This window comes from Physeter macrocephalus, chromosome 13, assembly GCF_002837175.3.
Source record: "Physeter macrocephalus isolate SW-GA chromosome 13, ASM283717v5, whole genome shotgun sequence".
Classification (NCBI taxonomy): Eukaryota; Metazoa; Chordata; class Mammalia; order Artiodactyla; family Physeteridae; genus Physeter; species Physeter macrocephalus.
This window is the reverse complement of record NC_041226.1, coordinates 81,376,741-81,400,378: the sequence shown is the minus strand read 5'-3', so window position 1 is coordinate 81,400,378 and position 23,638 is coordinate 81,376,741. Positions and strand designations below refer to the sequence as shown.

The 23,638-nt window shown below is 58.3% G+C and overlaps 1 protein-coding gene across 2 annotated transcripts in view; it reads right to left on the bottom strand.

The window, feature by feature from the left end:
• TMEM255B (transmembrane protein 255B) overlaps positions 1 to 23,638 on the bottom strand; it is a 37,652-nt gene that overhangs the window by 11,698 nt on the left and 2,316 nt on the right. For both annotated transcript variants that reach the window (XM_024117438.2, XM_028497820.1), the window contains exons 2-7: positions 18,839 to 18,981; positions 16,185 to 16,247; positions 7,927 to 8,016; positions 3,366 to 3,446; positions 1,470 to 1,555; positions 311 to 470 (exon numbers count right to left, since the gene is read on the bottom strand). In XM_024117438.2, coding sequence (XP_023973206.1) covers positions 311 to 470; positions 1,470 to 1,555; positions 3,366 to 3,446; positions 7,927 to 8,016; positions 16,185 to 16,247; positions 18,839 to 18,981 — 623 coding nt within the window. The remainder of the gene's footprint in view (positions 1 to 310; positions 471 to 1,469; positions 1,556 to 3,365; positions 3,447 to 7,926; positions 8,017 to 16,184; positions 16,248 to 18,838; positions 18,982 to 23,638) is intronic.

Here is a 23,638-nt window from a genome sequence, read left to right as displayed (position 1 = left end):
ACGTTCTCGGGGGCTCACTTTGGAGTCCCCCCGACTTTGGCCAGCACGGGCCTGAGCCCCAGGTCTACCGGATCGGAGGCGCTGGGGTTCCGTGCTCAGCGGGCCACCAAGGGATGGCCGCGGCCGTCCGGCGCCAGGCTCGGTGCCCCTCTCTGCCACTGAACTTGCGCTCCCCGGACCGGCGCAGGGGGCGCGAGCCTCGGGGAGGAGGGACTGAAGTGCGCCCGGGCTGCGGTCGGCACGGCTGGCGGCTCCACGAGCCCGCGTGCCCGTCGGCGAGTCTGCCCGGTGCGCGGCGGGCGCCACTCACCATGTCCTTGAAGGCCCCCAGGACGGCCGCGGTGACGATGCCCAGGAACAGGCCCAGGACGTTCAGCGCCGCCGAGGCCCAGAGCAGCCGGTACAGGTGGAGCGCGTCCTGGCAGCCGCGGACGCCCACGAACTCGTAGTAGGTGGGCGGATGCTCGGCGCTGCGTGGGGAGGGCCTCGGCGTCACCCACGCGGGCAGGGGGGCCACCTCGCGCCTGAGCCAGCGGGGCAGACGCTCCGCGGACTGACAGGCTGGGGGCTCTGCTGGGAGGGCCCGGGCCCCCCAGGTGCAGAGGGCTGTCCCAGGGAGCCCAGAATCCATCTGGGAGGGGGCCCAGGTCTCTGAGCAGAGGACAGCCTGCTCCAAACACGGCCCCAGCACACAGAGCCCCGACCCCGTCACCCTCGGAGCCAGCAGGGCTTAGCGGCTGCTGGCCGCCCTGGCAGGGAACGCAGAGGGGTGAGCCTCAGAGGGGGCTCGTCTGGGCCCCGTGGGCTGTGCAGGCCCTGGACCACGGCCTCGGGCTGGAAATCGGGTGACTTCCTGCTCTGGGGGAAGGGTGTTGCAGCCTACACCCCTGGGGTTTTCAACAGCTCAGGGAGGGGCCTCCAAGAAGCAGACACTGAACTCCCTGTTGGCTTTAATGTAGGTATTCAAGCTATTAGCACGAAATTTAAAAGACAATGTGGGGAGGGGTCTGATTCCCAAGGAGCTGGGACCTTGCCCTGGTCCAAACAACAGGCGAAAAGCTGGACAGACTGAATAAGGAGCAGCTCTCCTGGGCCCCATGGGAGGGGGGAGGACACAGGGCAAACTGCCGCCCCCGTCCCCAGACCGGAGAGACCAGTAGGCAGAGACAGGGTCTCGGCCTTCCGGGGTGGAGACTCCGAGGGAACCAGCACCCGGGGAGGGAGAAACGGGTCACCTGTGACGGTCACGGCCCACAGCAGGACAGGGCTCCCGAGACGCCTCCCCTCCCCCCCACCTCCCGGCAGCCCTGAGCCTCGGTCTTCCCATCTGTGGAACGGAGCCCATGCCCTGGCCTCACAAGAACGTCTGAGGGCTGAATGAGGTGTGGGTGCAGCGTGCAAGGACGGGATGCGGGGGCAGGTAAGTCCAGGGACGTGGGGTTCTCGGCTGTCGGCTCCCCACCACTCACCCCTGGCAGTCGTAGAGGTCGCAGCAGTAGCAGGTGTTACTCTTCACCTTCAGCTGGCACCTCCCGTTCAGGGAGTGGCAGGTGACCTGTGAGCAGAGAGTCCGGTCAGGTGCCCTTGTCCTCACCCCGGAGCAGGCAGGGGCCTCCCTGGGGGTAAAAGGACCCACCACTCTGCCCCGCCAGCGAGGCAGCTGCCCCTCCTGAGCCCACGTTTCTTGACCTGCCCCTTCCTCCACCCAGTCCAGGTGCAGCAGGGCTGGGGGGCGGCAGGGCCCTCCCTGCACGGAGAGGTAGAGGACCAGGCGGCCAAAGCTTGCTGGACGAGGTGAGGGAGGGGGAGGAGTCCCCAGGAGCCTGCAGGTGGGGACCCCTCAGGTGGGAGACCCTTCCTGACCTCCCAGAGGACAGCTCCCAGCCGCCCAGTCTGACCAAGCCAGCCCGTCCCCAAGTCGCACGGAGGCCTCCCCTCCTTCCCCCGGCGCTGTGAAACCACCCCCGTGTGGAAGGTGAGTGGGGCAGAGACCACCCAGCTGCAGAGGGAGGACGGGGACCTTGGGGAGAAGGACTTGGAGGGAGGGCCGTGCACCAGTGAGGACAGAGATGCGAGCAGGCTTGGGGTCTCCTGAGACGCCAAGCGCCCGGGGCAGGTCAGGGGGCAGGTCGGGGGCAGGGCCTGACCCCAGAGGTCCGTGGGGCCTCCCTGAGGCCCCGGCCCCTTTAGCGGCACCTCAAGCCACCCTTGGGCATGTAGCCTTTCTTTCAAGGTTCTGTGGGTAACTCCCGAAAGCCACCCACATCAGGAGTGGGAGGGCTTGAGCAGGGGTCATAGAAAGATTAATCTGGGAAAACAGTCCCGATGGGGCGGAGACCAGAGACAGGCTGCTGGGAGCCATGAAGGTGAGCCCGTGTGACTCAGGCCTGGACGGGGGCTGGGCGGACGGCCTGACAGGTGAGAACTGGAGGACACGGAGGGGGTAGGCGAGCAGTCAGGGCAATGCCCGGCTCTGAGCCTGGCAACCAGCACGTGGGAAGGTCAGAGCCACAGGACGGCGAGCCGGATGGCGCGAGGCCTAACCCTGGTCCTGACCCTAGGTGCCCCCTGCTGGGAGGTGTCCCTCCCTCCTGGGAGGTGTCCCTCCCTCCTGGGAGGCGTCACCTCTGTGACCCCAGTCCTGCACGGGTGAGCCGGAAGGAAGGACAAAGCAGCACGAGGGCCTGGGGGGCAAGGGGCACGTGGGAAGGGCCTGGAGCGCCCGGGGGCCCCCACTGAACAGGACGAGTCCCCAGGGCTCCCTGGGGCAGGGAGCAAGCCCAGGAGCGCAGGCGGGTCCTCTGGAGAAGAGGTGTGCCGCCCCCTGCTGAGGGGCGGCTGCAGAGCCCCCCCCCGTCCCCCGCCCGCCAGCCACGCGGCCCCAGCCAGGCGTCCCCGCTGCCCGCCCTGCGCCCCTCCTTCCTGACACTCATACACGGTGTCAGAGGCCGTGTTGAGTTAAACCGATAAATCTACACAGAGCTGAGGGAGACGGCAGGACAGAGGTAGCCGTGCAGCCACCGGGGTGGCCCAAGAGGAGACGCCGCCGGCCACTCTTAGAGACAGAAGAGAAACCACCCTGCAGGCGTCCTCGGCCCAGGGACAGCCGGCGAGTTTGGGGCCAGTGTAAACGTAGCATCCTAGACTTTAGCGCAGCAATTACGTCAATAGAAACTCATTGTGAAAGCCGCACAGACTGGGCCGGTGGATTCCGGGCTGCGTCAAAGGCAGTCGGCAGCCGTGACTCCGGGGTGAGGCACCTCGCCAGGCGTGGGTGAGGGCGACGCGAAGGCGTGCCGGGGCCAGAACAGTCAGATCTGGACCGCGGACGCAGGTTGACAAGTGGGGTCGGCGCTGGCACTTACCTCCGTCTGGTAGACGTCGTGCAGGTAGCCGACCCCACTGGAGTAAAACTGGCACCTTCCTGCGGCGAGGGGCCTGGGCTCCTAGAGACCAAGAACCACAGATGGAAGGGGACGGCTTTGCCCCCATATCAGGAGGGACCGGAGGCGATTTCAGACCTGTCGCCACAGGCTCTGAGCCCAAAGGAGAGAGGTCGAGGCCAACGAGCCCCTCCCAGGCGGAGGACAAGGAGCAGGGAAAATACCAGGGCTCATCCCAGAGCGCTGGGCTCCTGCAGCCGGGAAGCAGGGAAGCAGGCACCCCATCCCTGCCGGCCAGGGGCCACAGCTTCCCCCATCGGTCAACACAGGGCAGCTGAGGGAGGGGGTCATGCACCCGTCCAAGTCTCCACAAGGAGACCCCTCGGCTCCTGCCTCTTTTCCTCAAAGCAAAACAATTTTTCCACGAGGGAGGGAGCAAGGTGGATTTCAGCCTAATCCACTCATCCATCCAACCAGCCTCACTTACTCATCTATGTATCCATCCACCCATCCGTCTCTCCAACCATCCATCCTGCCATCCATGCATCAAGCATCCATCCATCCATCCTGCCATCCACATCCATCCATCCCCCTCCCTCCACGCACCCATCCACTCACCAACCACCGGAGCCTACATTCACCTATGTGCCTATCCAACTATCCGTCCGTGAGTCTGTCCCCGACATTCATAGGGCAGACGGTGCCAAACCATAAGGGCACCCGGGTAAGACACGTTCCTGCCCTTAGGGGATCAGTGAAGGAGAGAGACCAATAAACTGACAATTACAACATGCTTATCATCTGCATGGTAGTGAACAGCGAGGGCACACGTGAAATGCCACGAAGCTGCCGAATCTGTAAGTTATGAGTCCGGGTCCCGATAACTGTATTTAGTTTTTTTACCCTGTCAGTCATATTTCTCAAAGCATTCCTGCTTCTGACCTGAGAAAAAAGCATGAAACTACCAGCGACAGAGGAGGACGGTCACGCAGCCCTTCCTCCAGGCAGCAGCCAGGCCGTTGGGGAGACACGGCGGTGAGGGAAGGGAGCTGGGTCTCCGCAGGGGGTAGGAGATGCGCGTGGAGCGCGGCGGGCGCTGGGCGGGGCTGTGGGACACGGGGATGGGGGCGCCGGGGAGGCCAGCGGGGCTGCCACCCCCAGCCCGGCTCACGACGGGGCCGGCTCCGCTGTGGCGGCCCCTCTGCCAGCGCCCCGCCGGCCTCCGCCCTCCTGTCCCTTCCCCGGCCTGGTCCGCACGCGGCCTCGGCGTCAGGGTCCGCTCCCCAGGGCGTGACTCGCGCGGGCGCCCCTCCTGCGGGTGACAAGCTTCCGGCCCACATCCCATGCTTCCTCACGCCTGCAGTCGGGCAGACACGCCTCTCACACACTACAGGGACCCCCGGCCTAAAGGGTCCGGGTTCACGGTGCCCGGAGGTCGCCCTCACGCCCTCTCCGCGGGGCTGGGAGCCCAGAGCCTGTCACACTGGTCCATCTGTCCCGGCCGCCGTGACACACACCGCGGGCGGGGCGGCTTAAACGGCAGCAGGGCGCGTCTCGGGGCCTGGGGGCCGGGGTCCAGGGTCAAGGGCCGGCATGGCCGGGCCTGGGGGTTCTCCTCCTGACTCGCTGTCCTCCTCCTGTTCTACGGACGCTGATTCCTCGTGGCCTCATCTCACCCTCATCACCTGCCAGAGGCCCCATCTCCAGACACCATCGCGTTGGGGGTTAGGGCTGCGATGTATGGACCTGGGGACATTCCGCCCACAGCAGTGAAGACTTGGTGCAAATCTTGGACATTTAGTGAATCCTGGTCCTAACACAGAGGCACCAGTGGTTTGCTTTCAGTTTCTATCTAATCTTTACTATTCGATCGGGGGGGAAAGAATTCTTATTGGTTTGCGTTAAATAAAATTATAACCTACTTTAGCCCTAGGGAAATCACACAAACTTAGTTTTTGAATTTGTGACGAACCAGGAAGCTGTCCTCCGGGGTAACTCTGCTCTCCTGTGGGGCTGGAGAGAGCCCAGCGGGCTGGCCCCGTGGCTCAGGGCGCGGGCGCCTCGCTCAGGGAGGCCTCGTCACGGGTGTTTCTTCACCGTGTCACAGCGACGAAAGCCGAGGCAGTCAGCACACCGGTCATCAGACGGCATCATTAAAGCTCAGGGAAGATCCGTGTGTCGCGCGCCTCGCTCAGGGCGCGGGCGCCTCGCTCAGGGAGGCCTCGTCACGGGTGTTTCTTCACCGTGTCACAGCGACGAAAGCCGAGGCAGTCAGCACACCGGTCATCAGACGGCATCATTAAAGCTCAGGGAAGATCCGTGTGTCTCCTGCCGTGTTGGGGAACCACGGCCCTTGGGCCAAGCCCAGACCCCCGCCTGGTCTCGTCAATAAAGTCTTATCGGCACATTTGCCTGCGTGTCTCCTGTGGCTGCTTTGTGCCGTGACAGCAGAGCTGTGACGCAGGCCACGCGGCCACAGCCTAACACCTGAGTCCCTGGCCCTTCCAGAGAGGCCAGTGGCCCCCGTGCACAGGAAGGGCCCGGCCAGCGGCTGAGGGACAAGCGCAGGAACAGGACTGGCCTGGAGGCAAGAGGACGCCGTGCCGGGTGTGGGTGCCCCGAGCAGCCGCTCAGTAGAAGCGCGGGGGCGACACAGCGGCCCCTCCGTCCGGGGGTGAGCCCGTGCGCTAACTCCCGACAGCTCTCCTGCCGGGAGGGCCTCCTGGCTCTGGAGCTGGGAAGGGGGCGCCTGCAGGCTGGGAGTCCTCGCCTGCAGGGGGGCCACTTCAGGCGTCCTGCGCGGCCCTGAAACAAGGCAGGGCCATTCTCGCTCCTACAGAAGGACGGGGAGGCTCTTCCGCCCGGGAAGCCATGCGTCTGAAGGGAGGGCTGAGGGTGCTGAGGCCCGAGAAAGCCGCCCACTCGGCTGAGACCCCCCCTCCGTTGCCCCCGGGAAGGCGGGGCTCCCTAAGGCCACCTCCCAGACGCGGGCCCTCTTCCCCCTCTGCTCGGTGGCTTACAGGCAGAAAGGAGGGCCTGGTCCAGACAGAGGCTGAGCCCAGAGGCTGGAGTTGGCCACAAGGAGCCACACGCCGGCGGGCACAGGCTCGCAGGCCCCTGAGGATCGGGTTCGTCGTGGATGCTCAGGAAGTCTTCCCGGGCCCCGCTGGGTGCCAGCCTGCCGGACCCCATCACACCCGACACGCCCACAGCGGGCTGGATGCCGGCTCGCCTGCCCTGCGGGCGCCCTCCGCACATTTTTCCCCCCCAGCTGTTGGCATCTTAAAGCTGTAATCTCGGGAGGCGCCGATAGCCAGTTACAAGCTGCAGAAAAGGGCCTTTTTGATTGATTCTCCATAGTTCAGCCACAGCCATCTCCCTGCAATTTCAGGCTATGTGTTTTCAACCTGGAAACTCAGCCCCTCTGTTCACGTCCAAGTCCCTGATTGGCAGGCCCAGCTCTGGGGGGACGGCCAAGCCTGGGCGCTGGCCACATGCAGCCAGAGAAAGCTGAAAACCCATCTAAGGAATAAAGAAAGAAAAGCGCAGGGACGTGGGGACTGAGCTCCACAGCCTACACCCCGGACAGCGGGTGCTTGTCACGCCTGAGGCTCGAGGGAGGCTGCAGGAATCAACCGTACCTGCCTCTTTAGTTGTAAAACCTGACTGGGAGGGTGAAACTGCGCCTTCCTTGGCCCTTCGCCCCTCCCGGAGAGGAATCGGTAAGGATTCCCAGGGCCAGCACTTTTTAAGCCTTTTATTTGGAAATAATTTCAAACTGACCGAATAGTCCCAAGAATAGCGACTGTAAAGCTTAGCCTAACATTACCACCAGGGCCGGCACTTTTTATAACCTAAGAAACTCGACAAGCATAAAAACACTCAGAGTTCACTGTTAATCGGCGTGAACGAGCGCACGTAAAGCCCTGAGCTCGTGTCGCATTCCCACCTCGCACAAGACCTGCTGGGGCCACAGAGAAACGCCGGCAGGTCCTTCCCGGCCCGGATGGGGCGCCAGGTCAGGGCTCCTGTCGGCGGACACAGCCGCAGCGCCCGGCCCTTCCTTCTCAGCAGGTCCCGGCCCCCGGCCCGCGGCTCCAAAGCACGATGTCTGACGTGGCCTGTCCTCCCCCGGCTTCCCCAGCGTTAGGATGACAGAGGCAGAGGGGCCTCACGGGCACAGCGTCCGGTGAGGAGGTCCCGACACGCGTATCTGAGCGAAAAGCCTGGGAGGTCGTGGGGCATTGGCTCCGGGACATCTTTCATCTTACTGACTAAAGAGGGGCCTGAGGAGCGCCGGTGGGCAGCTGAGGACTCTGGTTCTAAGGATGTGATGGCTGGGGTATGGGGCACGCGTTGGGTCAGTTTTGGAGGAAACAGGGGAGGGACAGGAGGAAAGACTGCGATTGGCCAACACAATCCGCATTCGTCAGACTGTGAAGGTCACCGAGCTGCGTCCTGCAAGAGGGAGTTGAACTTCTGAAGATTTCTTAAACCCGCAGAGCAACTGGGAACAGAGTGGGGGAGGCCGGGAAGAACTCACGATGTGCCGCGCAGCGAACACGCCGTCCACGATGGCGCAGCAGAAGGCGGCCACCACGCCGAAGCTGACGAACACGATGGCCGCCACCAGCTGGAAGCAGAGACGGGAGAGGCTCAGTCTCATCAGAAAGCTTCCCCGAGCGCCCGCCCGCTCGAGGCCCCCTGCCCCGACCCCCGAAGCTGCTCTGCAGGGTCCTCGCTTCCCACCACGGCCTCTCCAGAAACCCTCCACGACGGCCAGGGCGGCGCCCCAGGCCCGATCCCACCGAGCGAGGCCCGCGCTGGTTGCTTTGTTTATTTCACGGGGTACGAGGGCGGAGCTCATGGACGGGGAGCCGTCGCCCCTCCACACGGCCCTGTGGAGAACGGCGGGCCTCCCAGGGTATTTAAACGGTTTGCGATCTCTTGCTTTTACAGACTGTGCTACGAAGACCCTAATTCCATTCTACATAGAAGTCTGGGCTCACACACGCGTGTTTCTGCAGGACCGTCTCCTGGAACACACAGGGACCCGCGCTTGCCAACAGGACAAGGTAGGGGGTCTCTGCACGTCAGAATCTGAGGGGACGTGCGTTTCGCTCCCACACCCCACGGCCAGACACCCACCCCCCGATGTCCCAAAGGACAGGGCTCGCTGTTCGTCTCTCGGTTCTGCCATCTGACGGCAAAAAGCCTCACTGCCACTCCATGTGCATTTCTCTGTTATTATCAAGGCTGGGAACCTGTTCTTACATCTGTTGGCCATTTCTTTAAATTTTTTTCTCTCTCTCGGGGAACAATTTCAGGTTTACCAAAACAGATAGCAAAAGTGGTACCGAACTTCCTGTATGTCCTGCTGCTGGAGACACCGAGCGTCCGCCCTGCCAACCACGGCGGGGCCCCCGTGGCAGCCACGAGCCGTGGCGTCAGTGCCTCTACTCCGTCCTAGAAGGTGTGCAAAGTAACCGGGGCTTCCAGCCCAGACCTTGCGAACAACAGGCTGCGAGCTGGGGCACGACGCGTGCGCGCGGACCGTCTGCCCTCAGCTTGGAGAGCACGGCCAGGAGCCGCCGCCCACCACCCGCGTTCCTGGTTGCCTCTTTCCCCGTGGCCGAGCCAGGCTCTGGGATTACTGACCCGCACGGCCTCACCCTCCCACCCGCGTCAGCCTGAGGGATTTGTTTCTTCACCAAAGCACAGGGATTGGCACGAAACGTGGGCTGGTTTGACAGACTGCAACTTTGATTTCCGTTTTGACGTGAGGCTCCCAGTGGCTACTCAAGGGACAGGATGGGCGGGAGGGCCACACAAGGCTGTCCCAAGGGGGAGGGTGGCCGGGCCCCCTCCTCGCAGCCCACAGGCCTGAGGCGCAGCCCCACATATTGCTTCCAAGTGAAACCCGTCCCCTGACACCGCACGTCAGAGCCGTCGCCCAGCCTTGCGGGGGTCTCTGCCCTGCCGACCCCTTTGGTCCTGTGTCCCCATCCGGAGAAGGAGCCGTGCGGCTGGCCTCTCCATGCGTTGGATCCACGCCCTGCAGTGCTGTGTGCATGCAGGTGTGACAAGCCCGGCTGCTGCCCTCGGCCCTTCCCCCCACGTGACGCTTCTGACAGTAATGAAGAATTGAACAAAAGGGACCTTGGGGACCCCGTGCGGGGGGCCATGCAGAGAACCGTGCCTGCCTCTGAACAATGCCGGCGACCTCGCCTTGGGGCTCTGCGGAGCCCCGGTCAGACCCACGTTCCGCCCAGGTGCCCTAGGTCCACGAGGCAGGAGCTGCCCTCAGACACGAGGGGGGGTCCCACCCCAGCAGGGCCTCGATGCCGAGCAGGGAGGCCAGGGGCAGACCCTCCCTCATTTCGGGGGAGGAAGACCGCGTGGTCCCTTCCCGTGAAGTTACGGCACACAAATGCAACGCGGCTAGCTCCAGAGTGGTGGGAAAAATCACTGCGGAAACCACACCGAACCGAGCCTTCCCAGGCTTGTACTGCCTTGTGACAAACTACACGAAAACACATAAAAGACTCAGAAGGCACTTGCCGCTGTCCCGGGGAGCCAGGCAGGCCCGCGTCTCCAGGGAATGAAAGGCCTGCGTCTGCTCTGGCTGCCGCGTCCTCCCAGCTTCCTCCCGGGACCTTCCAGCGGCCCCCGGGCTCGCACCCTTCGCACAGAGACGCTCAGCCCACGGTTCATGCTTCGTAGAGGCTGGGGCGCGAGGCCGCTCCGTCTGTCTTAGCGTCGGCCGGAGAGCAGGGCAGCTCCTGTGATTGACCGCAAGGCCCCTGGATGCCGTAGCCCGACGGGAAGGACGCGGTTCCTGCCGGGCAGAGCTTCCGGCCAGAGGGGTCCAACCCAGAGACACAACCTAAACAACATCGCTTTGGAGCCCCAAGTCCTTCAGCACAGGGCACCCATCTCATCCTGACACCCCAGCCGCGTAGGGAGGGAAAGCACCGGTTCTGACCTGGAACTCCCACCCCAGCCTTACGGAGAGGCCACAGCTACAGTCAAGTTCAGACCCAGCCCCGGCCCCTCCCAGAACCGCCAGTAGTTGTGACCTCAGGAAGGGAGGATGACCTTCTGGCACAAAAGCGATGGGAGGGACAAGCTGCCCCCCCAGCAAGTGTTCCCCAGCACCTGCGTTGCCCCGGCCGCCGGGCTGGCACCGGGTCCAGCCGTGCACTTGGTCCGGGATACCTGCTCCTGCAGACAGCCACGCAGCCTGCAGCCTGACGCCCCTGGGATGGCACCGTTCCCCCCCGCACCTCCCTCAGGGCCGCTGCCAGCGTCCCTAAGGAGTGGCGCTGTCCCCAGCGACGGCTCTCCTAGGACCGGTGGGTCTGCGGCTGGCCTGGCCACCGGGACCTCGTCGGAAGTGGGTGTCTGCCCAGGCCCGTCTGCTCCAGCACGGGTGCTGGTTCAGGAAGTCCACTAAGCACTGCAGTCACCTGAGACACTCCCAGAAGTGGCCCCTGAGGCCCTGTTGCTCCTCTCACCACCAGCGGGTGAACAAAGCCATGGTCGGACCCGCTGCCTCAGAGAACGCCCTGCTCCACGCTGGCCAGTGGCCGGCTCCAACCCAACTGTGGCTCAGTCACGGTCTTGGCCGAGAGGCCCCCACGTCACACCACCACCGGATTTCAGCCAGGTCTCCACAGAAAGCACGCAACTTCCAAAGGGTCTCCTAGCACGCAGGGCTGCCCACAGCTGGGTGGGTAAACACGTTGTGACTCGGTTTGCACACGTCCCCACGACTCGACCGTCCTCATCAACCTTCAGCTGACTCTGCTCGGCCGCCCTTCCCCCCACTGACCTGAAAGTAAAAGGCAGAGCTAGCACGACCCCACACGTGGTAACTCAGCACCGGGATGACCACACGCGTGAGGTTGCCCGGGGACCACCAGGGTCCAGTTGACAGTGCTGGGAGAGACACTGGAAGTTCTCTCCTCCAACGCTTCGGGCTGGAAACAGGAAACCGGCCAGGACGAGCAGCTGCCTCTTGGCCAAGGCCTGCATGTCCTGGTTTCCGTCACAGCCTCCACGTCCTTTCCAGGCCTTGCGGCCCCTCAAGCAGCCTCATGGTTTAACAACGTCAGCACAAGGACCCGCCCACGCCCCGAAGGCCCCTCTCTAACACGAGGGCTTCCGGACCCGACAGATGCTGCAGACAGGGTCTGTCTGTGACTCTAGCAACTAAGGAAGGCACTAGATTAGGGTTGGGACTGTGTCTCCTTGTCCTGTCAGGGTCTCTTCTGGGAGAAGGGCAGCGGTTACTCAGTGGGGGAAGGTCATCTTCAAATCTCCGCTGGGCCCGCAGAGTTTACTACATTCCAACAGGGGAAAGTGAATTTCAAAAACAAACACCGAACAGATAAGGGTTTGCTACGAAGAAGGCTGCCTGAGCCGGATGAACGGAAGAGAGTGGAGACGGAGACGGAGCAATGAGCCCGACCACAGGGTCCAGGCAAGAGGTGACACGGTTGAACCAGGACCGAGGGAAAGTGAAAGCTGTGAACACACACTGAGGAGAGGAGATAACACCTTAGGGAGCCAGAAGAGAAGAGCAAACTTAACCCAGAACCAGCAGAAGAAAGGCACCAATAAAGGCTTAAGCAGAGATAAAAGAAACAGAGAACAGAAAAGCAGCAAAGAGAATCAAGGGAACTGCAAGTTGGTTCTTTGAAACTATTAACAAAATTGACATGCCTTGTTTGGTTCTCGGCCTTACCTGCCGAGAGCGTCCACCTTCCTGTCCCGGCCTGGGAATAGACCTTCCAGCCCTTCTCTGCCTTCACTGCCTCTCCCCTGTCCACCCCAAGGGCCCCCCAGCTGCATGTGCAGGTCAAAGCCCCATGAGTTCAGGGTCTCCCCCACCCCCCAGCCCCAGCCCCCAGCTCAGCATCGTGCAGCTGTTCCAGGAAGCATTCGTTGACGAAAGAACTGGACGGGTGTGCAGGCCCTTTGGTGGAGCACGGGGTTGGAGGTGGGACAGCATGTGAACCTGGCCACCACCCTCCCACCCCTGCCTTCCAGGAACCCCGTCACTAGTGGGCCCTCACGGGGAAAGTCCAGCCCCACCTGCACAGCCTCCACGTGAGTCACCGTGGACCTCGCAGGCTTCCTCCCCGATGGCCCTCGGATCCCCCAGCACCCCAACGTCTGCCTGCCCAGCCCTCGAGGCCTTGCTGTCTCAGCCCTGCCCAGCTCAGTCCTGGGGGGCAGAGACCAGCTTGGCTTCTACACAGGAAGGTGAAGGACCTAGGAGACTCCCGTGATGTCAAGACCCGAAGCAGGGGGTGCCGGAGGGCACAGCCAGGACCCTCTAGCACAACACTCGAAGGAACAGAAGCCCAACAGACGGTGGCTGGTACCCTAATCCTCTATAGGAAACGCGCTTCTACTGCTAAGTGACGTCCCAGCGGGCCTTCTATTTCAGGGGGTTTTAAACTATGTTCCGGGAAGATTCCAGTGTAGGCATCTGTGTGTTTATCTGTGTGTGTGTGTCTGTGTGTGTATACGCGTGTCTGCGTGTGTCTCTGTGTGCGTATATGTGTGTGTCTGTGTGTGTGTCCGTGTGTGTGTCTCTTGTGTGCGTCTGTGTGTGTGCACGTGCACGTACATATGGCTGGCGGGGGCGGAGGCGGCAGTAAACAAGCTGCTTTAAGCCCTTAACTGCTCCATCCCCGGCCGTGGGGACCACGCTAGACTGCAGAGCTGTTGGTGAAAACAAGGACTCTGATGTCTGGGCAAGAACTCACTCATCAATGGGAAAATATCAAAAGCTGACTCTGCTGAGGGCATTCTTTGGACATCACTGGAGACTAATGCCGTAATGGGCAGAGACCATGGAGGAGCCATTTGTAATGATTAGATTCCACCCCTTAGCTTGAGCAGAGTAAAATGTTTACAGACAAAATGATACCATGTCTGGGACTTGCTTCAAAATACCACTCAAGATCGGTCATGAGTCGACAATGGATGAAGTTGGGAGATGGATACAGAGGGTTTGTTATACTATTCTGTCCACTTCTGCAGATATTTAAATTTTTCTATTGTAAAAAATTAAAATAAAGAGAAAGCAAGGGCAAAGAGAGCGTTCTTCCAAATCTAGATGCATTTGAAACAAGCACTGTCTCTAGCTGACATTTTCTCAGCTTGCTATTGTCTCCTTTTGCTACGACTTGAATGTTTTGACTGACCTACGTTCGTCAATACAATAAGTAACGACGGCTACTAGTCTCCGAACACCCGTTATGGACGAGCGCTGCCCTGGATATTCTCGCGTGCGTTAGCTCAGATGTTCAACAATCCTGAATGTGAGGAAACTGAGGTTCACGACAGTCAAGATGACAGAGATGCTAATGGTAGACACAGGTTTCCGCTCTCACAAATATTAACTAAAATGTTAGACAGTGAAACACGTGTTTATCATACAAGGTAAGTCTGGAGGAATGCTTTCCTGAAAGGGCTGAAATGAGATTCTACAGGCAACACGCACAACCTCAGGCAGAAAGCTCCGCTCTATGGAACCTGGTGGCCCCGTCTTGCCTGGTGTTCAGGGTGGCTTCCTGGGGGGCTGGACCCTGTCTGGGGGCTAGGGTCAGTTCTGGATTTTTATCCTCCCACTCCAAGGCCCACATTTCTTTTGCCAAAGCCAAAGAAATAAAACTCCAGCAACTATTTTGGAAAGGAAGAAGTTACACTATCTCTATTTGTAGGTGACATGACCTTATAGACGGACAATCCTCAGGAATCCACTAAAAAACTATTAGAACTAATGAGTGAGTCCAACAGGGTTGCCGGATATAAGAGTAACATGGAAAAATCAACTGTATTTTTATACATTTGCAACGAACAATCCAAAAATGAAGTTAAGAAAACAATTCCATTCACAAGAGCCTCCAAAAGGATAAAATACTTAGGAATAAATTTAACAAAAGGAGTGCAAAACTTCAACTCTTAAAATGACAAAACATTGTTGAAAGAAATGAAAGAAGATCTAAAGAGATGGAAAAACATCCCCAAGTTCATGGGGCAACTCTCCCTCAACTGATCTACAGATTCAACACAATCTCTATCAGAAGCTCACAGATCACAGAACAGACTTGAGAGTCTAAAACTAAACCCACACATCTATGGCCAAGTGATTATCAATAAGGGTATCAAGACCATCCAACGGAAAAAGGACAGTCTCTTCACCGAATGGTGCCAGGACCACTGAGTAGCCATATGCAAAAGCTTGAATGTGGACCCCTATCTCACACCATATACAAAATCAACTCAAAATGGACCAAAGACTTAAATGTAAGTGATAAAACTCTTAGAAAACATAAGGGTAATCTTCATGACCTTGGAATTGGCATGAGATTCTTAGAAATGGCACCAAAATCACGAGCAACAAAAGAAAAACTAGATAAATCGGGCTTCATTAAAATTGAAAACTTTTGTGCCGCAAAGGACACCACCAAGAAGGTGAAAAGACAATCCACAGGATGGGATAAAATCCTTGCAAATCATATATCAGATAAGGGACTTGTATCTAGAATATATAAAGAACTCTGACAACTCAACAATAAACAGACAAGTAACCCGATTTAAAAATGGGCAAAGGACTTGAATAGACATTTCTCAACAACAACCAGAAACAGATATACAAAAAGCCAATCAGCACATGTAAAGAAGCTCAACATCATTAGTCATCAAGGAAATACAAATCCACGATGAGACCCCACTTCACACCCGACAGAATGGCCAGAGTAGAAACAGACGATAGCACACATTTTACCCTACGGTAAGGCTACGTGCAACGTTTTGAGGAGCTGCCAGACTGTTTTTCAAAGTGGCTGCATCATTTCACATTCCCGCCAGCTGTGTGCAAGTCTCCACCTTCTCCACATCTTCACACACCCGTGAAAGCCCAGGGCAGCCACTGTGATCCTGGTGATACATCAGGGTGATGGCCAGTGCAGGTAGAGGCGGAAACACCAGCACAGTCTGATACGATGATTTGGAGATGAGACAGAAACAGCATATGGTCCAACCGCATCCTCCCTGAGCCCTCTCAAAAGTCAACACTGGCTAGCACAATGATTTGGCAAAATTAACTATTTGGAAATAACTAAGAATTAACTATTCTTATAGCTCTCTTCCCCAAAGCACTGCATCAACAAGGCAAGGCAGATTCCAAATTGAAACGATCAATAAAAAGTCAGGTTTGTAACCTGACTGATCAAGGTTGGCCCTCATACATCCCACAGACAAACAGTTGTAGACATGCCCTCTGCAAAGACCTCTGAACCACGGTTCTCCTGGTTTTCCACTGAGCCCTTCTCTCTCCTCAGTCTGGGAGAGCCGTCGTCACACCCCAGACGTAGGAGGATGTGCCAGGCTCCTGACTCAAGGACAGATGTTCATATACGCGTGTTTTTGCCTGAACCTTATACACCACGATTTAAACTAATTGCCAACCTTCCCAACCCACCCCGTACCCTAAACTTTTCTTCCCGTGGCCCAAGCTTAGCTGCTAAGACACCACGTGAGGTTGTAGAATGTACCCTACAATCCCAGGGGCGATGCTCAATTAGGCTAAGATGTGAACAGCACCCACTCGACCCTGAGTCCTGGGGCGTACGGTCCACCGCCTGGGAAGCTAGGCACTGACCCTGGGGGATTGGGGCAGAGGCTTTCCCAGGCACACCCACAGCTAGAGGGGCAGCACTCCCCCCACCCCCGCGTACAGCCCCACGAACCACATTTGAAAGAAACAGTGCACGTTCTTACCATTTGCTTTCTATTCTCCACCAGGTTGATTCCAATAATTCCCAAGAAAGATCCGAAGCCCAGCTGACGCCAAAGAAAAACAGGGGAGAAAGCGCTCCAGTTACACGCCTGGCAGCCTAACGCCGACAGGGAGCAGTGACCACCCACCTCAGGACATCCCATCAAAAAGCAAGGCCAGCCATCCCCCCTCACAGAGCCCGAAGCACTAAGTGGCAGGTAGCTTCATGCCCGTCGGGGTGGGCTTCTCGGGATCCATCAAAGCCAGTGATCGGAATAGAAGCTGCTGAAACAGCCCCGTCTCATCTTCTGCGTTCAAATGTTTTAACTCCTACGTCAGTTGAACTCTCGATTCCGGGAAGAGAGTGTCACGTGCCCCCCACCCAGACGGGAGAACTTCCTCATGGTGACCCATCCCCCACGCCTGGTGGTCAGGCAGAGGCCCGTCTGAGAGCGTCTCCTGGGCCGTGGTCGGAGGACGGCTGACCCCTCAGGGGGGATCACAGGAAGCTGGAACCAAGGGTGTTTCAGACACGGACACAGCTGACACCCCTCAGAGATGAGCGTTTGTCTCAGGTGCGCAGGCAGACAGGTAATCTTGGGGCAGGAAGAGGTGGGATGGGGGCTCCAGCCCAGGCGGGAAGGGCACCCAGGGCCTCCGGAGAACCAGTCCGCTTGCTCCTTGGCCTCAGCTCCCGGCCTGGGTGCAGGGGACGCTGGGACGTTGGAGAAACGCCGCGACTGTGCTCGTCGCGCATCACCCGCGGGCGCCCGGGGTGCCAGTGGCCTCATCCCCCCACGCCCGCCTGGGAAGACTTCCTAAGCTTCCCCTCAGCCTGAAGAACAGAGTTCCAGCAACGCCAGGGAGGCACCGCTCAAAGCAGCCGGTGACAAGCCCCTCTCGGATGCACAGGGCCGCCCCGAGACCTCGCACTGGAGCCCGCCCAGTGGGTGACCCTCGGCTCTGCCCGGCCCGTCGGATTCCGAGCGACCCCGCGAGGCAGAGGCAGCAGCCTGGGGACAGCCGAGCGACTGACCCGCACAGCTGTGGCCTCTCTAACCATGGTGCCAGATGTAAGGCACTAAAAATGAGACCTATTTATGTCCAAGGATGTCTTTACCTGCAAGTACTATATCTACGGAGAGGGACGTGAATGCACAGACGTAGTTTTCACCAATAATTTAAGAATTCTCAAGGAGTGAGGAAAGATGAGCATTTTCTTCAAAATATCGCAATCCCACTCCAACATAAATGCATTAAAATATATCTATTAAGTTTCGCTAAGTTGCATTGTTTTGGATTTGAAAAAATTTCTCTTTCCAGAATGTTGAGGTGTTTGCACCTTCCACCCAGTTTCTTCCTGAGACCCGCCCTGGCTCTAAGTCTCAAGGTCGGATGACGTGTGTCCACAGAAGTGACTCTGATCCACATTTTCTTGGAGCAAACCTCATCTGTTATGTCCACCGTTTGCTTTCAGAACCGTTGAGCTGAAGCCAATTTCACTCTGGCTCTCGCCCAGGAGTCAGGTTCTCTGCAGAGCGAGGCCGTGAACACAGCCAGCGTGTTCTGAAGGTGACCTCCAGGTGAAATCCTGGACCAGCGAAGCTCAGAGAACACTGCAAAATCCTACTCGAGATTGATCGACGCTCTGCAGGTCACCGCGGGGACGCACCCTCTCACAGCCGCCGGCCTCCACGTCCCCGGCTCCCCTCCCGTCCAGGACACAGGCCGGGAAGCAGAGTCTCATGAGAGTTCACTGAGAATACTATCTGCACAGACACTATTTATGTCGGTCTACTCAGAAAGCATACACAGGAAGATAATGTAGATTTATAAAGCACAGATAAAATATAAAAATAAAGAAAAATCTAAAGAGAAAATGAATGATATTTGTAAAATATTTTCATCCTTGCCAAAAATGTTATCAACATCATGACTAATCTGGATAATACCTCTAGTGAGAGGGATGAGATTAAAGAAGCTTCATTTTTTAAAATCTTGGTTTAGCGCTTTGTGACCCCGCCCCTCGGGGCCCTGGTGCACTTGCAGGGCGTCACATCGGATAAAAAGCAATTTCACAGACGCTCCCTGGGGGCCATGCAGACGCTTGGAGCAAATCTCACTGCCAACAAACGGACACAATTCCACAGTTCACAAGTCTGGGTGATTCTGGACTGGGGCCGCTGTTGCCAGGTCTGGCCGGGCTGTGGGTTTACCTCGCGGGGCTATTGCCCGGAAGCGGAGGTGAGGACCGCGTCAGCTAGTTGTCCTGCTGGTCCCATGCGATCCCACGACCGCACCTCCTATCCAGGTTTCCTGGCATCTTTGAAAGCTCTGAGTCCGGTTTCCGAGGGGTGGTTTGCTCAGCTTGGTCTCATGGGGCTAAAATCCGGGTGTCACGGGGCTGGTCCTCCCCGGGCACTCTGGGGAGACTCGGGGCCAGGGCCTGTCTCACCTCCTGGCTCCGACCCCTCTCCTTCCCCTCCCCCACCTCTCAGGACCCTGTGCCCCACTGGGCCACCTGAGCATGCAGGTAACCGCCCCGAACCTCCACCTCGGGGGGCTGGGGTGGAGTGTGTCAGCAGCACACGGACACCTGCGGCCCCCCGGCCCCCGGGCCCCCCGGCCGGCAGACCGCAGGGACCGCGCCACTCACGATGATCCCGGGGTAGTAGCCGCCCATGGTCACGTTCTCCGTCCTGGTGGTGGCAGCGAGGCCGACGGTCAGGATGGAGGTGGACACCACCAGCAGAGACCCCACAAACCACAGGGAAGTCTTCTTTCTTCTCGCAAACCCTTCTGCGGGAGGACAAACAAGGAGCCGGCTGGTACGGGGCTGGGCTTGGGGACGGGGCCCCAGGACCTCGAGCGCATCCCGGGTCAGCCTGGCTCTTTGCTGCAGCCCCGTTGCTCGCTGGCGGGAGCCTGGGACGCGCTCCCCAGGGGCCACCACCGCCTGCTCCTTCCCCGCCCAGCCCCGTCCTCAGAGCGGGACCCCTTGCCACCCCTCCGCCCGCCCTGAGGACTCACCGTCGTCTCCTACAGGGCACCCAGACCCCGCCGGTACCCCTGCACGGCCGCCCTCCCCTGTGGCCCCCACCGCACCCGGGGGTCTCCAGGCACCGTCACCACCCACACGTCCGGACGGCGAGCCCCGTGAGGGTGGGCGGGGGCCCTGCCTCGTTCCCCGCTGCGTCCCTGCCTCCTGAGACAGTGCCCGCGCCCAGCAGGTTCTCAGTAAACGTCAGGGGGTGGCTGAGCCCTCCCCGGGTTCCAGGTCCCCCAACGGCCTCCGTCCTGGCTTCACCCCACACGGCAGCAGTCAGGCCGGCCGCTCGTGGAGCATCTGCTCCGCGCCTGGTCTCACTGAGCGCTTTACCTGCATTAACAAGCACGCCTGGGCCCTGCCAAGTCCGTGACCCTGGACCCTGCCCTACTCCAAGACTGGACAGAGGACCTCTGCACCCTGCCCTGGACCAGGCCGAGCAGGTCCCACACAGGGAGGGGGCACGCTTCCCTCTGGCATGGCCAGCACGTCCACGCTTCTCCGCGGGTGCACTTGTGCCCCCGTGTCCACACCGAGCCGTTCCCCCGGACGGCAGGCATCCTGCTGTTCCTCCACCTCCCGTACCTGGCTCAGCGCCAAACACGCGAGTGGTCAAATGGGAAGGGGTGGAAAGAAAGTATAAAATTGTGCAGAGCCCGCCGCCGCCCACCTGCACGCCCATTACCCTCTCCCCTTGTCAACAGGCCCCAATTATTGGATGTGGAAACACGCCAGCTGAAAGACGGCATTTTCCAGCCTCTGCTCCAGCTGGGTGATTATGTTCTCAGCAAATAATCTCCATCTCAACAAAGAATGTTGGGTGGGACCTACAGGAAATCTCTTAAAGGAGCCAGTCCCTTTGCCTTTCTCTCCTTCATCCTTCCCGCTGCCTGGAATGTGAACATAAAGGTGGAGCCCCTGCAGCCATTTTGCACCATGAGGGAACCTTGACAATAGAAGTCGCACACAAAGAAAGGCAGAGCAGAAAGACAGCCCTGGGCTGTCCACCTCCAAACTTTGATTAGGTAACAGAATTAAATCTCTAGGCTATAAACCACTATTTTGGATGTCCTGTTATCTGTAGCCAAACCTAATTTTAACTGTCACAGAACACAGGAAAGCAAGAAAGGAAACCTTCCATCACTGGCACCTTTCTCCCTCAAGCCTTGACTTCTGGATTTTGTGTGAACCGTTCTCCCTCTCGTGTGTCTCAGGGAAGGCAAGGAAGCCTCACTTACAATAAGCATAATTGTAATCATTATTACGGCAATTCAATCTCAGGTACACCTGTTCCTACGCAGTTATCAGCAACTGCACAACGGAGGCAGAGACACAGGCCAGGCAGAGGGCAGGAGGCAGAGACACAGGCCAGGCGGAGGGCAGGAGGCAGAGACACAGGCCAGGCGGAGGGCAGGAGGCAGAGACACAGGCCAGGCGGAGGGCAGGAGGCAGAGACACAGGCCAGGCGGGGGGCAGGAGGCAGAGACACAGGCCAGGCGGAGGGCAGGACGAGACTCCACACTGAACACAGCCATCCATGCTGGTGTGTTTCATTTGCTGGAAGGTTAACCATCTTCATCCCTGTGACTCCAAAACAAAACAGGATGAAAGAAAAACGTGGTGCTTCTTCCCACACCAAAGTTTTTAAAATTGACGTGTGTGTGTGTGTATGTGTGTGTGTGTGTGTGTGTGTGTGTGTGTGTTTGGTGGGGAAGCAGCTACTCATTTGACCTCAACCACTGTCTCAGATGACCCCGGGCCCCCGGCCCAGACTGTGCCTTTGAAGATGTACGCGCCCTCCGCAGTCTCGTCAGCAAAGTTTAACGGCAGGTCAAGGTCACGCCACCCAAGAAAGGGATTGTCACGCACTCAGAAATAAATTACACACATCTCTGAGTCAACTTGCTCACTCAGAATCACTTGGCCAGCCTGGGAACCCTGCTTCTACCCACTGGCCTGGCGAGGGCAAAGCTCTCAGGAAGGTCACTTCATTTCCTGCGAGGCCCTCACCTCCCTTCACCTGCTCTTTCATTGCTGTTTCCTCGTAGCTTTTACGGCAAATATATAAGAACTGTTGAGGGTGAACCATTTATAGAAGTGTCTACAGAAGCACAGCTACAAGTGCGAGGAGACGATTTACACCTTTGGGACCCTGGGGTCCCCTTGGTGGGCTTTTCTCTTGTTCACTACTATTCACGGCATCTTACTTGCAAAGTCGTGTGCCTGCAGACAGCAATCACTTATTTTTCCTTGCATGGTTTCCTCCATGAAACCAAGGATACAAGTACAAGTTGGTTTGCCCCAGAGTCAGAAAGATCAGCGGTTACAGCCGATCTGGGGTGTCTGTAGGGAAACGGGACAGAAATGGCAAAGCCACTTTGAAAATGAGTGAGTGAGAGGAAAAAAGAAGGCTCCCCTCGGGCGACATTCTGCTCTGGGTGATTAACTTTAGAAAGGCAGGTACATTGGAAAAAAATGGACACAAAAGTTGAAAACACACCTGCTTCTACGTTTTGGAAGTTAGTGAAGCTGTTACCATGGCAGCTGATGAGACACTCACGCCAGGGCCGTCCAGCAGTCGTGGGGGTGGCATTGCAGCCTCTGCCCCGCCCACCCGCCCCTCAGGGTCACCTCTCCCGTGTGCCACCCACCCTGCCAGCCCCCGAGCCCTTGCGGATGGACCCAGAGCAGCACCACCTCCTTGTCAGCTGCCCCTCAACTGTTCTTCCTGAGGTTCCATCCCCATCTCCGTTGTAAAATGTGTTTTAAGAGCAAGAAGCCTCTTGAAACTAAATTTTCTGGGACTAAGTATTTGAGAAAATGATCAAATGCCCTCCTCCTCAAAGGACTTTTTGCTATTTTCCCTAATTTAATGCATTACACGTCTATTTATGCTCTAAATAATTAACTGATGTCTCAGCCCCTGCTTCAAACCACAGTTCTGGCCACTGGGCTTTGTCTCGGCAGAGCTCCTGTGGGCCCATCTGGCAGACGCCCTGCGGCGATATTCTGGTTCTGAAGGTTCTTGGCTCCGCTTTGATTTGTCCCTTTAGGGTGGTCGTGTGATTAGCGGGGACCTGAGGGGCCCCACCAGGCAAACAGTTTTGCTGGGACCTTGTCAAGTCCATTAGTGACATTCTGACAGGTTACGTCAAACATCTCCTTCGGGACCATGTAAAGCTTCCTAGGAGCCATTTTCAATATAACTTCACCATCTCACCAGGCTTTCCCTAGTATGACTTTCCCTCTGAAACTTCTACATGATAAAAATCACAAGATGCAAGCTGTCCTCCTTGTCAGGACTGGTATTGCGAGTTCTGAGTTTACCGTGAGGTCTGGAGAGACAGGCAGGTGGGAAAGGAACGCTTCTGAGCGACCTCATCCCAGTGACACAAACTGGAATATTTTGATTCCGGGTACGACAGGGATGACACAGAGAAGAGTCCCAACCTTCAATCGTCTTTATAAATAGAGGGTTTTGCATAAAAAATAAGACAACGAGAAATAACCTCGAGAAAAGAAGGTAGGGTATCTTTCTAATTGCCGTGAGACATATGCATTTTTAGGTCAAGTTTCGGAGAAAAGGGGGTCCACACTGAAGGGAAAAAACAGAATTCCCTGAATTGTTCCCTCGACCTTCCTGTCCCATTAGCAGGAGTCTTATTCTGTGTGTTGTTACAACTGAAGCATCCTTAAGGCGGTGCCCTGACTCCTCGTTAAGATCTCTACTATTAGGCTTACAGCACTGGTGGCAACTTACACGAACGCTGCCCGAACTGTCGTTGGGCTGCCAGACCTGCCGAGTGATCGCACGCGGCCCCCCGCCCTCTCTGAGGCCTACAGAGGGAGGGCCTTGAGAGCAGGCGCCGTGGGGGTCTTGCCTGATGCCGGGTCCCGAGCCTGTGTCTCCTCGTGCTGAATGAATGAGGGAACTTCGGTTTCCTGATCTGCAAAGCGGGGCTATGACAAGCCCCTGCTTGCCTGCCTCTTCACTGTGATAAGGATGCAGTGAGAGAACATCCGTGAAAATTCCAGATGCGTGTCTACGCGCATAATGGACATATGGTCGTGGGTGGTGCTAACGTTAAGGTGAATCAGCACTTACTCCTACCCGGCGCTCTCCACCTGGGAGCGGAGGGGGGACGTCTGGGGCTGTGGGGCTGAGGCCAAATCTGCATCTCACCTGCCTGCTCACCGGTCTCCTGATTCCAGCCTGTGCAGAATGTCGCTACCCAGGAGCCCCACCAGCTCCCTGCACCTGCCGCCTCCCCTCCCAGCCTCCTCCCAGCCTCTTCCCAACCTCCTTCCAGCCTCCCCTCCCAGCCTCCTCCAAGCTTCCCCTGCCAGCCTCCTGCCAGCCTCCTCCAAGCTTCCCCTCCCAGCCTCCCCCCAGCCTCCTCCCAGCCTCCC